Source organism: Mizuhopecten yessoensis, unplaced genomic scaffold (genome assembly GCF_002113885.1).
Source record: "Mizuhopecten yessoensis strain PY_sf001 unplaced genomic scaffold, ASM211388v2 scaffold2423, whole genome shotgun sequence".
NCBI classification, from domain to species: Eukaryota; Metazoa; Mollusca; class Bivalvia; order Pectinida; family Pectinidae; genus Mizuhopecten; species Mizuhopecten yessoensis.
In genome coordinates, this window is record NW_018404539.1 from 324068 (window position 1) to 340582 (window position 16515).

Consider the following 16515-nt stretch of genomic DNA (forward strand, 5'->3'; position numbering starts at 1 on the left):
GGCGTCAAATTCATGTTAGTATAATCATACCAAAACAGTGTCCTATCGACAGATTTGTAGCCATTGAAAACACGACTTTGTTTCTGCAAAAATGGTGTTCAATTGGTTGATAAAACACCTAAATGTATCATGAACCCAAAGCACTCACAACGAAGGATGAAATGCATTTTTCGTTTTCAATTTGCACATAAAAGTAGAGACCCACCGTTACATTATGCGCGACCAATCCTTTAATAACGTGTTTTGGCTGGTTCCACGGTGACTAGGCTACGAAGCCGCAGTGTGATCTATACCCACAGTACTGTTTAACAGAGTCAAATGAATGTATGTGGAATTATACGACACTGATTAAATGCTGCACATAATAATGGAGAGCTTCAGGAGTATTGGTATTCTACAATAGATCTCACCTAATAATGGACAGCGTTCAGGAGTATTGGTATTCTACAGTAGATCTCACATACTAATGGACAGCGTTCAGGAGTATTTGTATTCTACAATAGATCTCACATAATAATGGAAAGCGATCAGGAGTATTAGTATTCTACAATAGATCTCACATAAAAATGGACAGCGTTCAGGAGTATTGGTACTCTACAATAGATCTCACATAATAATGGGCAGCGTTCAGGAGTATTGGTATTCTACGATAGATCTCACATAATAATGGAAAGCGATCAGGAGCATTGGTATTCTACAATAGATCTCACATACTAATGGACAGGAGTATTGGTACTCTACAATAGATCTCACATAATAACGGACAGCGTTCAGGAGTATTGGTATTCTGCAATGGATCTCACATACTAATGGACAGCGTTCAGGAGGATTGGTATTCTACAATAGATCTCACCTAATAATGGACACCGTTCAGGAGTATTGGTATTCTACAATAGCTCTCACATACTAATGGACAGCGTTCAGGAGTATTTGTATTCTACAATAGATCTCACATAATAATGGACAGAGTTCAGGAGTATTGGTATTTTACAATAGATCTCACATAATAATGGACAGCGTTCAGGATTATTGGTATTCTACAATAGATCTCACATAAAAATGGACAGCGTTCAGCAGTATTGGTATTCTACAATAGATCTCAAATAATAATGGAAAGCGATCAGGAGTATTGGTATTCTACAATAGATCTCACATAATAATGGAAAGCGATCAGGAGTATTGGTATTCTACAATAGATCTCACATAATAATGGAAAGCGTTCAGGAGTATTGGTATTTTACAATAGATCTCACATACTAACGGACAGCGTTCAGGAGTATTGGTATTCTACAATAGATCTCACATAATAACGGACAGCGTTCAGGAATATTGGTATTCTACAATGGATCTCACATATTAATGGACAGCGTTCAGGAGTATTGGTATTCTACAATAGATCTCACATGATAACGGACAGCATTCAGGAGTATTGGTATTCTACAATAGATCTCACATAATAATTGACAGCGTTCAGGAGTATTGGTATTTTACAATAGATCTCACATACTAACAGACAGCGTTCAGGAGTATTGGTATTTTACAATAGATCTCACATAATAATGGACAGCGTTCAGTAGTATTGGTATTCTACAATAGATCTCACATACTAATGGACAGCGTGCAGGAGTATTGGTATTTTACAATAGATCTCACATAATAATGGACAGCGTTCAGGAGTATTGGTTTTCTACAATAGATCTCACATAGTAATGGACAGCGTTCAGGGGTATTGGTATTCTACAATAGATCTCACATGATAACGGACAGCATTCAGGAGTATTGGTATTCTACAATAGTTCTCGACAGCGTTCAGGAGTATTGGAATTCTACAATAGATCTCACATAATAATGGACAGTGTTAAGAAGTATTGTACTCTACAATAGATCTCACATAATAACGGACAGCGTTCCGGAATATTGGTATTCTACAATGGATCTCACATAATACTGGACAGCGTTCAGGAGTATTGGTATTATACAATAGATCTCACATACTAATGGACAGCGTTCAGGAGTATTGGTTTTCTACAATAGATCTCACATAGTAATGGACAGCGTTCAGGAGTATTGGTATTCTACAATAGATCTCACATAATAATGCAATAGATCTCACATACTAATGAACAGCGTTCAGGAGTAGTGGTATTCTACAATAGTTCTCGACAGCGTTCAGGAGAATTGGTATTCTACAATGGATCTCACATACTAATGGACAACGTTCAGGAGTATTGGAATTCTACAATAGATCGCACATACTAATGGACAGCGATCAGGAGTATTGGTAATCTACAATAGATCTCAAATACTAATGGACAGCGGTCAGGAGTATTGGTAATCTACAATAGATCTCAAATACTAATGGACAGCGGTCAGGAGTATTGGTATTCTACAATAGATCTCACATACTAATGGATAGCGTTCAGGAGTATTGGTATTCTACAATAGATCTAACCTAAAAATGGACAGCGTTCAGGAGTATTGGTATTCTACAATATGTCTCACCTAATAATGGACAGCGTTCAGGAGTATTGGTAATCTACAATAGATCTCACATTATAATGGACAGCGTTCAGGAGTATTGGTATTCTACAATAGATCTCAATCTTTTCATAAAAGCAGGGTTGTGTTGATGCATTTAAAACCTAAAATTAAAAGTGAGATCAAATAAAAGCGTTTCGATGCTCTTTGTGAAATCTTTCCCGCTACATTGCAATATCTAATGAAAAAAATATACAAATTCAAGCATTCCAAAAAAGAATATATCTGATTTTCCCTCCGCTTCAAAATGCTTAATAACATTTTCGTGTTTCTAGTGTAGCACATCGTTCAGTGAAGCAGCAGACGACACCGATTATAAACAACACTGGTGGCAGAGAAGTGTCTAACACGACACAAACAGTATCAACCGCTTTTGATTTATAATTGTTATTACTTTAACCTTAAAAGCTTCCACATAAATATAACACTTGTGCCGATGTGAGTCGCGCTCGAAGGTTGTGGGTGTCCTAACTATGTTAGCTTGCCACACCTGATCAACAGTTACACCAGTCCGCATGTACCAGGGGGGCCGAGTTCTCACTGCTTTTATACTTATTTCACAACTTGATACATTTTATAACTTGTATAAACAATATCTATAGGACTGGACATTGCTGACAACAACATGGCGGTCTGCTGGTGTAAGCTGCTCCCTTCTGCCTATATTGGGGAATTCGGTAACATAAGAACCAATATAATAAAGAGCTTTTAGGATCACTCACCACTAATGGACTGCTGATCGAATTCAACACATTACGTTTGTATCAAATTCAGGCATCAATATAAATGTGACATTTTTGAAAAAACACACGATGATATCAACACGGTGTACCGTCAGTAAGTCGCTGACATTTGTATACAGATATTTTATACACAATAAAACATGTAGCTTTTATACAGATATTTTATACACAATAAAATATGTAGTTTTTATACAGATATTTTTTACACAATAAAACATGCTGTAATGACATTAAGATAACAGATTCGGATAGAATGCATGAAAAAGTGTCGATTATATAAAATATTTCAGGAAGAATTGTTTGTGTGCCATAACCCAAGTACCAATGTCATACAACATGGTGGGCTTATTTCTGGTTAAGTGTATTTGTATGAAATGCTTAACTCCTAAATGAGCTTATCTCTGGTAAATCGATGTGTGTGTAATGCTTAACTATCAACTGTACCTGCAACACTGACTGAAAATCCGATGTAAAAGTGTTTGCTTGTAGAGTACAGTTATTGTATTATTGGGAATAGCAGCATCAAAAGGAAATAATTGGCTAACTACATGTTCAATACAAGCAACTATCATGCCCCTTCCGACCCAACCCTCTTGTACAATTGTGAGTTAGTTGATACGTATCTCCAGCTTCTAGAAGAAAATTGTGAATTAGTTAGTCAACATGTCCGTCCGTCCGTCGTCCGTCCTTTTGCCATGCTTCATTCTTGTGCCCTAAAGACGTTAAGATTTGTTATACACATACAAAATGGGAGGTTCGATTTAACAATTTATTATTATGATGTGTACGTGTGCAAGCATGGTTGATTAAGCTACTAGAATCGAGATTGTTAATTGGTTTCCGTAACAAAGATTCCCTTCAATTAGGTCTCATTTACAACAGATTCTGTATACACACATGCTGAATAGCAAGTCTTAGCTCTGTTCGATAACATTATGTACATATCATTAAAGAGGTCTTAGATTGATTGATTGATTGGCTTTCGTTGAAATCGTTAGCTAGAATGGTAACATTTCAACAGAATTGCTTCAAAAGTTAACTGACCAATCCTCGTGTCCACCTATATAATAGGGAATATGTTTACACCTCGTGGCCTACAGCTAGTCTCCTCACTGGGGCTGGTTTGTTGTGGGTTTACGTCCTATTAAGGTAAATGCATCACTCAAACTTCAATGTCCCCGACAATGCCACACAGACAACAAGCAGGTAACAACTTCATGTAATGATGACATCTTTGTCATATGTCGAATTCTTACCTAACAGATGTTGCAGTCAAAGTGTGCCTATGTGATGACTGACGAAACAGACACTCTGATCAATGCTTCAGATAGTATTCTAATTTCAACACGATCCGTATCCTTTGTACAGCTTTCCTTTCTCATTAAGATACGGAACCTGATAACCGCGGCCAGTGAATACCCCCATTGGCAATCACTGACACTTTTTGGAGTAGTTGTAATAGACAGTGTGGCTGACGTATACTTGGAGATCCGGAATAACAGAAAAAAAACTAATTCTACAAGTAAAACCTCCCGGGGACTTGAATGGTTAACAAGCCTTTATGTGACCCGGAAGAGAAACTTTGGTAATTATTTTATTGGTATGAATTATATCCATAGAGTCAGACGAGATTTACAGTGTAGTCTCGGCGCGGAATTCATCACCGCCAACTCTCCTTAATGACATTTTCGTTTATTACATTTGCCCTTAAGGGTGAATCCCTCTGTATTTCGCAGTCATGTCTATCATGTACAAAACTAAAACAACCCCTGGTCACTTTCTGTGGCTTCTAAGTGATACAGTTTGAAATCACATAGTTCTTCTTGCTTTCCTTAATGACGCTAAAAGTCCATCATTCCAGCGCGCGTTTCTATGACACGATAGTGATTATGCGACACTTGGTATACATATGTAGCTCGGGGCAGCTCGCGGTATTCTCCCGATTTCCTAACCTAATGAAAGTTAAGCTCCTTTTTACTTGATCCCTTTGACTCGTCAGATTTTAAAATGATTCACATGCAATCCACCAATTAGCAATTAACATTGTGCATAGCATAAGCATTTGTTGTAACGAAGTTCACGACGACCAAGGACTGTAAGATTGTTTCAACTTTCAGAAATTAGTAATTTACAATTTTCAAGAATTTATTGCTTTAAGAAAGTAATATTTAATGCGATTTTCTCAACTAAATGAGTTTCAATGTATTTTGGTGCTTGTCTTCAATATCGCTTAATATGCTAATCCTTGCTCTTATTCTTATATGTGTGTACTATCGTCATTACATTACATTCACATTTGTTTTTTTGCTCTCTGCAATCAATATCGATAGGGTTTGCTGTTGGTAGGCTCTTTCAATTTTTTTTTTAAATATTTGAGTCATTCTATTTAGAAAATGTCAAATATTGCTCAAACTTTGCGGAATTATTTTCCGCAAAAATAATTATGAATAACTATATCTATATTAAAGCAAATATCTGATAATATAACAATTTCTTATAACAACCCTGTATCTATTATATATCATGGCAAATAACTACATTATAACTCAGTGAAATTATCCGGCCTGAAGACAAAAAAAATACTGAAACCTTTTCAATAAATCAGATTTTGAGCGGTATTCTCTTGTGTGACACTGAAAATGAGAAACACAAGTTGTAGAAAGCCCGATCCGATTACACACTTATTGGCCGAATCGTCGTATTGGAAGCATCACATCGAAAAGTGTTTTCCATTACTCTAAGGTGTAAGATACTAGCTTCCGTTGGCCTTTCTAAAGATAAAGCATACTTTAGCTAATTTCGTCAGCAAAACACAAGTTTATGACAATTGGTTGTATTAAATTTGCACGCATGACATATATGCCATCAAAGTTGGCCAGCCGGGACAGTTTTTAAGTTGTTTACAAAATTTGAAAATAGCGCAAGCACAACTCATGACTTCAAAAATGAATTATTGTTGTGCAAAACTTACTAGGGGTGCGATTTTGTTTTTAGATATCTAATTAGGTACTTTGCAGAAATCAGGATGGCCAAAACTTATCATGAGTATCTGAATATACAGAAATAAACAGTTCCCCTGTTTAGGGAGGTACTAAGAAACTTTTGTCATTTGTTTTATATATATATTGTGGCTTCTTCGATCACCAATTTAGGAAAACAATACCTCCATATCTTGACCTTTTACCTCCATACCATGACATTGTACCGCCATACCATGACCTTTTACCTCCATACCATTGACCTTTTAACTCCATATCGTGACCTTTTACCTTCATACCATGACCTTTTACCTTCATATCATGACCTTTTACCTCCATATCGTGACCTTTTACCTTCATACCATGACCTTTTATCTCCATACCATGACCTTTTACCTCCATACCATGACATTGTATCGCCATACCATGACCTTTTACCACCATATCATGACCTTTTACCTCCATATCGTGACCTTTTACCTCCATACCATGACCGTTTACCTCCATACCATGACCTTTAACCTCCATATCGTGACCTTTTACCGCCATACCATTACCTTTTACCTCCATACCATGACCTTTTACCTCCATATCGTGACCATTTACCGCCATACCGTGACCTTTTGCCTCCAAACCGTGACCTTTTACCTCCATATCGTGACCTTTTACCTCCATACCGTGACCTTTTACCTCCATACCGTGACCTTTCACCTCCATACCATGACCTTTTACCGCCATACCATGACCTTTTACCGCCATACCATGACCTTTTTCCTCCAAACCATGACCTTTTTCCTCCAAACCGTGACCTTTTACCTCCATATCGTGACCTTTTACCTCCATACCATGACCCTTTACCTCCATACCGTGATCTTTTACCTCCATACCATGACCTTTTACCGCCATACCATGACCTTAAACCGCCATACCATGACCTTTTACCTCCATACCATGACCGTTTACCTCCATACCATGACCTTTTACCGCCATACCATGACCGTTTACCTCCATACCATGACCGTTTACCTCCATTCCATGACCGTTTACCTCCATACCTACCTCCATACCATGACCGTTCACCTCCATACCATGACCGTTTTCCTCCATACCATGACCGTTTACCTCCATACCATGACCGTTTACCTACATACCGTGACCTTTTACCTCCATACCATGTCCGTTTACCTCCATACCATGACCGTTTACCTCCATACCATGACCGTTTACCTCCATACCATGACCGTTTACCTCCATACCATGACCGTTTACCTCCATACCATGACCGTTTACCTCCATACCATGACCGTTTACCTCCATACCATGACCGTTTACCTCCATACCATGACCGTTTACCTCCATACCATGACCGTTTACCTCCATACCATGACCGTTTACCTCCATACCATGACCGTTTACCTCCATACCATGACCGTTTACCTCCATACCATGACCGTTTACCTCCATACCATGACCGTTTACCTCCATACCATGACCGTTTACCTCCATACCATGACCGTTTACCTCCATACCATGACCGTTTACCTCCATACCATGACCGTTTACCTCCATACCATGACCGTTTACCTCCATACCATGACCGTTTACCTCCATACCATGACCGTTTACCTCCATACCATGACCGTTTACCTCCATACCATGACCGTTTACCTCCATACCATGACCGTTTACCTCCATACCATGACCGTTTACCTCCATACCATGACCGTTTACCTCCATACCATGACCGTTTACCTCCATACCATGACCGTTTACCTCCATACCATGACCGTTTACCTCCATACCATGACCGTTTACCTCCATACCATGACCGTTTACCTCCATACCATGACCGTTTACCTCCATACCATGACCGTTTACCTCCATACCATGACCGTTTACCTCCATACCATGACCGTTTACCTCCATACCATGACCGTTTACCTCCATACCATGACCGTTTACCTCCATACCATGACCGTTTACCTCCATACCATGACCGTTTACCTCCATACCATGACCGTTTACCTCCATACCATGACCGTTTACCTCCATACCATGACCGTTTACCTCCATACCATGACCGTTTACCTCCATACCATGACCGTTTACCTCCATACCATGACCGTTTACCTCCATACCATGACCGTTTACCTCCATACCATGACCGTTTACCTCCATACCATGACCGTTTACCTCCATACCATGACCGTTTACCTCCATACCATGACCGTTTACCTCCATACCATGACCGTTTACCTCCATACCATGACCGTTTACCTCCATACCATGACCGTTTACCTCCATACCATGACCGTTTACCTCCATACCATGACCGTTTACCTCCATACCATGACCGTTTACCTCCATACCATGACCGTTTACCTCCATACCATGACCGTTTACCTCCATACCATGACCGTTTACCTCCATACCATGACCGTTTACCTCCATACCATGACCGTTTACCTCCATACCATGACCGTTTACCTCCATACCATGACCGTTTACCTCCATACCATGACCGTTTACCTCCATACCATGACCGTTTACCTCCATACCATGACCGTTTACCTCCATACCATGACCGTTTACCTCCATACCATGACCGTTTACCTCCATACCATGACCGTTTACCTCCATACCATGACCGTTTACCTCCATACCATGACCGTTTACCTCCATACCATGACCGTTTACCTCCATACCATGACCGTTTACCTCCATACCATGACCGTTTACCTCCATACCATGACCGTTTACCTCCATACCATGACCGTTTACCTCCATACCATGACCGTTTACCTCCATACCATGACCGTTTACCTCCATACCATGACCGTTTACCTCCATACCATGACCGTTTACCTCCATACCATGACCGTTTACCTCCATACCATGACCGTTTACCTCCATACCATGACCGTTTACCTCCATACCATGACCGTTTACCTCCATACCATGACCGTTTACCTCCATACCATGACCGTTTACCTCCATACCATGACCGTTTACCTCCATACCATGACCGTTTACCTCCATACCATGACCGTTTACCTCCATACCATGACCGTTTACCTCCATACCATGACCGTTTACCTCCATACCATGACCGTTTACCTCCATACCATGACCGTTTACCTCCATACCATGACCGTTTACCTCCATACCATGACCGTTTACCTCCATACCATGACCGTTTACCTCCATACCATGACCGTTTACCTCCATACCATGACCGTTTACCTCCATACCATGACCGTTTACCTCCATACCATGACCGTTTACCTCCATACCATGACCGTTTACCTCCATACCATGACCGTTTACCTCCATACCATGACCGTTTACCTCCATACCATGACCGTTTACCTCCATACCATGACCGTTTACCTCCATACCATGACCGTTTACCTCCATACCATGACCGTTTACCTCCATACCATGACCGTTTACCTCCATACCATGACCGTTTACCTCCATACCATGACCGTTTACCTCCATACCATGACCGTTTACCTCCATACCATGACCGTTTACCTCCATACCATGACCGTTTACCTCCATACCATGACCGTTTACCTCCATACCATGACCGTTTACCTCCATACCATGACCGTTTACCTCCATACCATGACCGTTTACCTCCATACCATGACCGTTTACCTCCATACCATGACCGTTTACCTCCATACCATGACCGTTTACCTCCATACCATGACCGTTTACCTCCATACCATGACCGTTTACCTCCATACCATGACCGTTTACCTCCATACCATGACCGTTTACCTCCATACCATGACCGTTTACCTCCATACCATGACCGTTTACCTCCATACCATGACCGTTTACCTCCATACCATGACCGTTTACCTCCATACCATGACCGTTTACCTCCATACCATGACCGTTTACCTCCATACCATGACCGTTTACCTCCATACCATGACCGTTTACCTCCATACCATGACCGTTTACAGATTAGAACAATAGAGGTATTTCTCTGGCTCTATGGTAAGGTATATGGTAAGGTATGACAGGAAACGACAAGTTTAATATACCTGAAAAGAAAACTTACTGTTTAAATGCTTTTTATGTATTTATAAAAACATAAGCTGCCTCAACTAGATATATGTGTAGACCGATTTGTCCTTGTGTGTGTTGCTCTACACAAGTAATATTGTTTGTGCGGACTCGTTATATCTTTTGTTTTACTTTAAACATACTTTGTTGTCCAAAATTGGTACAAAGGATTTGGTACAAGTTATAATAAATTATGAAGCCATCTCCTATCAACAAACTATTTTATATATGTACAAGTGATGACAATGAAGTCAATTACACGTACATTGTAATAAATATACACATATAGTTTGTGTTCAAAATCTTCCGCTAGATTCTTTAAAGGACTGCACATGTTCGAATACATTACAATTTACATCCAAAGCCTGGTTTTCTTTGCCAAAGAGTAACAAGTATAAGCTTATTTGCATATTTAAATTATTAAAAGCTTTAAGCATTCTACTGCACGAGCATTTGAATGAAATTGGCACTCAAAACAGAATTATAAGCATTTTCACAATGGTGCCAACAATTAACTCAATTAGAACCCTGAACTAAAATAACACGGAAGAGATCACCTTTAAGAGAACTACATTGATGTCTTAGTCTAGTATGTATACTATTTATTTCTCTCTCACCATACCTATAGTAACAGGGCTGACTTGTGGGAATTTGTTGGGATAGAGTTAGTTTAAAAGATGGGAGAGGCAGAAATTTAATACTATCATCTAAAGTGTTCCAGTTATTTAATGTAGAAGGTAAGAAAGATTTGGAATTCTACAGTTGTCTTCATTATTAAAAGCATATGGATTGTTTACACCTACTGTGGGGGTAATAGATTTGATAGATAGCTTGGAGTCATTTTCATGTTCATCTTCTATAATAATTGAAGTTTTCTTCTAGCTCTTCTATCGGAAAGTAATTAATCATAATTCTGATTCAATATATAAAGATTCATTTTTTGCCTAATATGGTAATCCAGTAATTATTCTTGCTGCTTCACGCCGTGCCCGGTTTACCTTTCCTGAAGCTAATCCATCCCTAACCCCACACGCCTATTCGAGAACAGGTAATATACATGATTTGCAAATTCCCAATAGAGCATCACGCTTTAACATACATTTAACTTTTCTTAAGGCATTACTCATTTTTCATTACTGAATTATAAATGTCATCAATGTGATCAGACCATTTTGCATCTGAATTAAAAACGACCCCAAGATGTCTATGCAACTACTGAAATTCAAAACAATACATCAAAATTTAAGTCAAGATTTTCATCAATATTATCTGAATTTGATATAAAAACAACCTCAGTTTTGATTGGATTAAAAGTAGCAAGCCAAGATTTTGTCCACTTATTTCATTTTTTAAATCTCTATTTAAAATTAATTCTATTCCCCGACATGAAGAAGCAGATTTTTTAAGAGATGTATCATCAGCAAATAGACGGGTTGCTGATTCTTGTTATTCAGCAATATCGTGTATACATTGTTGTTCATCAGCAATATCGTGTATCCATTGTTGTTCATCAGCAATATCGTGTATAAATTGTTGTTCATCAGCAATATCGTGTATAAATTGTTGTTCATCAGCAATATCGTGTATAAATTGTTGTTCATCAGCAATATCGTGTATAAATTGTTGTTCATCAGCAATATCGTGTATAAATTGTTGTTCATCAGCAATATCGTGTATTCATTGTTGTTCATCAGCAATATCGTGTATTCATTGTTGTTCATCAGCTATATCGTGTATACATTGTTGTTCATCAGAAATATCGTGTATACATTGTTGTTCATCAGCTAGATCGTGTATACATTGTTGTTCATCAGCTATATCGTGTATATATTGTTGTTCATCAGCTATATCGTATATACATTGTTGTTCATCAGCAATATCGTGTATACATTGTTGTTCATCAGCTATATCGTGTATATAAATGAGAAAGAGGAGAGGCCCCAGAATGAAGCCCTGGGGAACTCCGGCCCCAATCATACCAACATCAGAGGACGAACTATTAATAAACACTTCATGTTGTCAATTACTTTAGTAGCTTTTATCCAGGTCAAATATTCACCTGAAATACCATATGCTTTTTAATTGACCGGTAGAACTTTTTAGAAATGTCACAGAATATCATTCAAGTGTGTTTGTTTCCTTCTAGGTCTACACAAACATTGAGATATATTTCTATAAGTTGATGTACTGCTGAATGACCAGGCATTGCTTGGTACTTATAATATAAAGCATTTTCAAAAAATTAATTATGCAAGTGCTTAAAAATTATCGTCAATATTAGTAATACTACAAAAATATTCATTCAATAGATTAGCTGTCTTTGTCATCAACAACTAGAGGACCAGAGTCTGGATCTATTAAAGTAGGAACAGACTCAGTAGTCCCTGACTTACCTATTAGTCCCTTAATTAGTCTCCAATATGTTTTCGGATCTCCTGTATAATAATAATCAATAAAGTCACTACATCATCATAGAAAGATACTCTTGCATGTTTTTTCATGTTATTTACCTTATTTCTCTTATTTTGAAAATGTGTCCCTTGGATGTTTTGAATTTATTGATATTCTTATTAATTTATCACGTATTCTCATATTTTTTCCCTCAAATCAGAATTCATCCATGGCTTCTCTATAGGCCTAATCGTAACATCTTCATTTTGTATGCATCTACTGGCAAAATCAAGGAAAACCTTAATAAAATGTACACTGGCGGAATCAACTGAATTGCAATTTGCAAAAAGAGTATTCCTATCATATTCCCTGATAAGATAATTAAATAATTAAAAAAATCCTCTTTTGTATAACCATACTCTTCCTTTATAAACAGGTTTTATTTTGAAAGGGACAAGAATGGAAGCAACGCAACCTTCATGATCAGTAAAAGAAATATCAGTTTCTATAACTGAAGAGTCTATAGAAGTAAGAGAATCTGATAATAAAATTGGATCCAGCAAACTAGTACTAGTAATACCTATCCTCGTAGGTTCGTTTATAACATTATTTAAATCAAAAGTATCAATGATGTCTGCAAATACATGGTTCTGAGACCTTGCAAAGTTTTCTACATAATCTATTTTATTCCGAACACTTCTGATATTTCAATGAAAAAAGGCAAGTTCTCCAGACCCCGGGCCAGGATTTGATTAAATGTCCATATGTTGTAAAAATAGCACGATAAACAAAATTATAAATTGTTCAGACTGGAAGATAAATACATATTCAATATTAAGTTATATCTGCTACCCAATGCAACATTAGTTTCCTGACAGCACGTTACTGTCTATGACACGCCCGACAATAGGAATCACTGCGCGGTGGCATCGTAAAATCTATAATCACCACAGAGAGCTGTTTTGCCGACTGTGTTGTAAACTTTAAATTATTCAACTCCGGAAATGACGAAATATTACTACATGCCTCATTCACATGGAATTAAAATACCAATGGTCAAACACTCATTCAAAATTATCAAGTATTTACCGAATTTGATGTTTAAAAAAACTTGCTTTATTTCTTCATCTAGTTTTTCAACAAACGTAGACATATCTTTAAGTTTAAGAATTAATGCAGTTAGTAATACTGACACTTTTGAGTGGTTTCTACTTACACAGGCATTGACAGGTAATGTACTTACACAGGCATCGCCAAGTAATGTACTTACACAGGCATTGACAGGTAATGTAAGAGTTAGTTAAAGCGGTATCTATGATTATCGATTGCATCATTATATTGGATTAATATTTCCTTCATAAAATTTATAATACTGATATGTCGTCGTTTTTCTTTTTGATTTGTTTCATACGAGTAATCTTATAATCAAATAACTACCGCGTACGCATCGCTAACTATAATCGCGGTATTAACATTATCCCGAATTCCCAGGGATGCAATAAGGCAGTATCAAACTATTCAGACATCACTTTAAATCGTTGACACTTTTGTTAAATGACCAGAAACATTGATGTAACAAGTATCAAATGATATGGTTTGATTATTGTTTATTCTTTCCATTTAATATTATCGATGTGCCATGAAGCCTTATCAGATGTCATAACTGACTCCAGTAGTTTGTACACTGTATTCTATGCAGTCTGTATCGACAGAACCACGAGAGGGTTCGGTACGGTGGAACTACAGTACTTAACATAAGATTGCCAATGCATAGGCCTTCCCTTAATTTGAAATTCAACGAAACTATTTACCAATTTTAGTTTTGGAGCTTGTCCTCATGCTAAACACTGTTCTATTTAAAAACATCAGAATCATCCTTTCAAACGCAGAGTTTTACTGCTTGTGCTACTTACCGGTATGGTCTGATTACACGGAGATTACCGGTATGGTCTGATTACACGGAGATTACCGGTATAATCTGATTAAATGGAGACTACCGTTATGGTCTGATTACATGGAGATTACCGGTATGGTGTGATTACACGGAGACTACCGATATGGTCTGATTACACGGAGATTACCCGTATGGTGTGATTACACGGAGATTACCGGTATGGTCTGATTACACGGAGATTACCCGTATGGTGTGATTACACGGAGATTACCCGTATGGTGTGATTACACGGAGATTACCGGTATGGTCTGATTACACGGAGATTACCCGTATGGTGTGATTACACGGAGATTACCCGTATGGTCGGATTACACGGAGACTACCGATATCGTCTGATTACACGGAGATTACCCGTATGGTATGATTACACGGAGACTACCGATATGGTGGGATTACACGGAGATTACCCGTATGGGGTGATTACACGGAGATTACCGGTATAATCTGATTAAATGGAGACTACCGTTATGGTCTGATTACATGCAGATTACCGGTATGGTGTGATTACACGGAGATTACCGGTATGGTCTGATTACTCGGAGATTTCCCGTATGGTGTGATTACACGGAGATTACCGATATGGTCTGATTACACGGAGATGACCCGTATGGTGTGATTACACGGAGATTACCGATATGGTCTGATTACACGGAGATTCCCCGTATGGTGTGATACACGGAGATTACCCGTATGGTCTGATTACACGGCGACTACCGATATGGTGTGATTACACGGAGATTCCCGGTATGGTCTGATTACACGGAGACTACCGATATGGTGGGATTACACGGAGATTACCCGTATGGTGTGATTACACGGAGCTGCGAAAAAGAACATAAGTTAGGGTACGTGTATGACATGTGTAACTGTTGATTTTTCATAAAGGAAAAAGAAATACCGAAGCATCAGGGATTTTTCCCAGAAAACCAGAAAATGAGGTATATCGACGACATTTTCAAGGATTTTGAAGGGAAATAAAACGAACGAAATTCCACTCCAAGTTTAGCGTTCTATTCTAAAAAAACAAAGTACAAAGAATAAAACCTGTTCCTAAAAATGAACCACTGTGTGCTGTCTTCAGAAAACATTTTAGTTATAAAATATCAACGCAAAACTGTCAAAATTGTAGCGATTGGGATGGTTTCACGTGACCCGGTGGTCAGGTGATACATAGCTGTCAACAGAAGGAGTCTCTTACCAGAGTGTACCATAGATAGTGATAAACACGAGACATCCTACCAGAGTGTACCGTAGATAGTGATAAACACGAGACATCTTAGTTAACGCTTACCAGAGTGTACCGTAGATAGTGGTAAACACGAGACATCTTACCAGAGTGTACCGTAGGTAGTGATAAACACGAGACGTCTTGGTTAACGTTTACCAGAGTGTACCGTAGATAGTGATAAACACAAGACATCTTAGTTAACGTTTACCAGAGTGTACCGTAGATAGTGATGAACACGAGACATCTTACCAGAGTGTACCGTAGGTAGTGATAAACACGAGACGTCTTGGTTAACGTTTACCAGAGTGTACCGTAGATAGTGATGAACACGAGACATCTTACCAGAGTGTATCGTAGATAGTGATAAACACGAGACATCTTACTAGAGTGTACCGCAGATAGTGATAAACACCAGACATCTTAGTTGACGTTTACCAGAGTGTACCGTAGATAGTGATAAACACAAGACATCTTAGTTAACGTTTACCAGAGTGTACCGTAGATAGTGATGAACACGAGACATCTTACCAGAGTGTATCGTAGATAGTGATAAACACGAGACATCTTACTAGAGTGTACCGCAGATAGTGATAAACACCA

General features: G+C 38.5%; 1 protein-coding gene across 1 annotated transcript; it reads right to left on the reverse strand.

Moving 5' to 3' along the window:
• Window positions 1-6421: 6421 nt before the first annotated feature.
• Window positions 6422-7165, reverse strand: LOC110445937. The gene has a single exon (XM_021490828.1). It carries the CDS (start codon window positions 7163-7165, stop codon window positions 6422-6424), a length of 744 nt encoding a protein of 247 aa, XP_021346503.1.
• Window positions 7166-16515: the final 9350 nt, after the last annotated feature.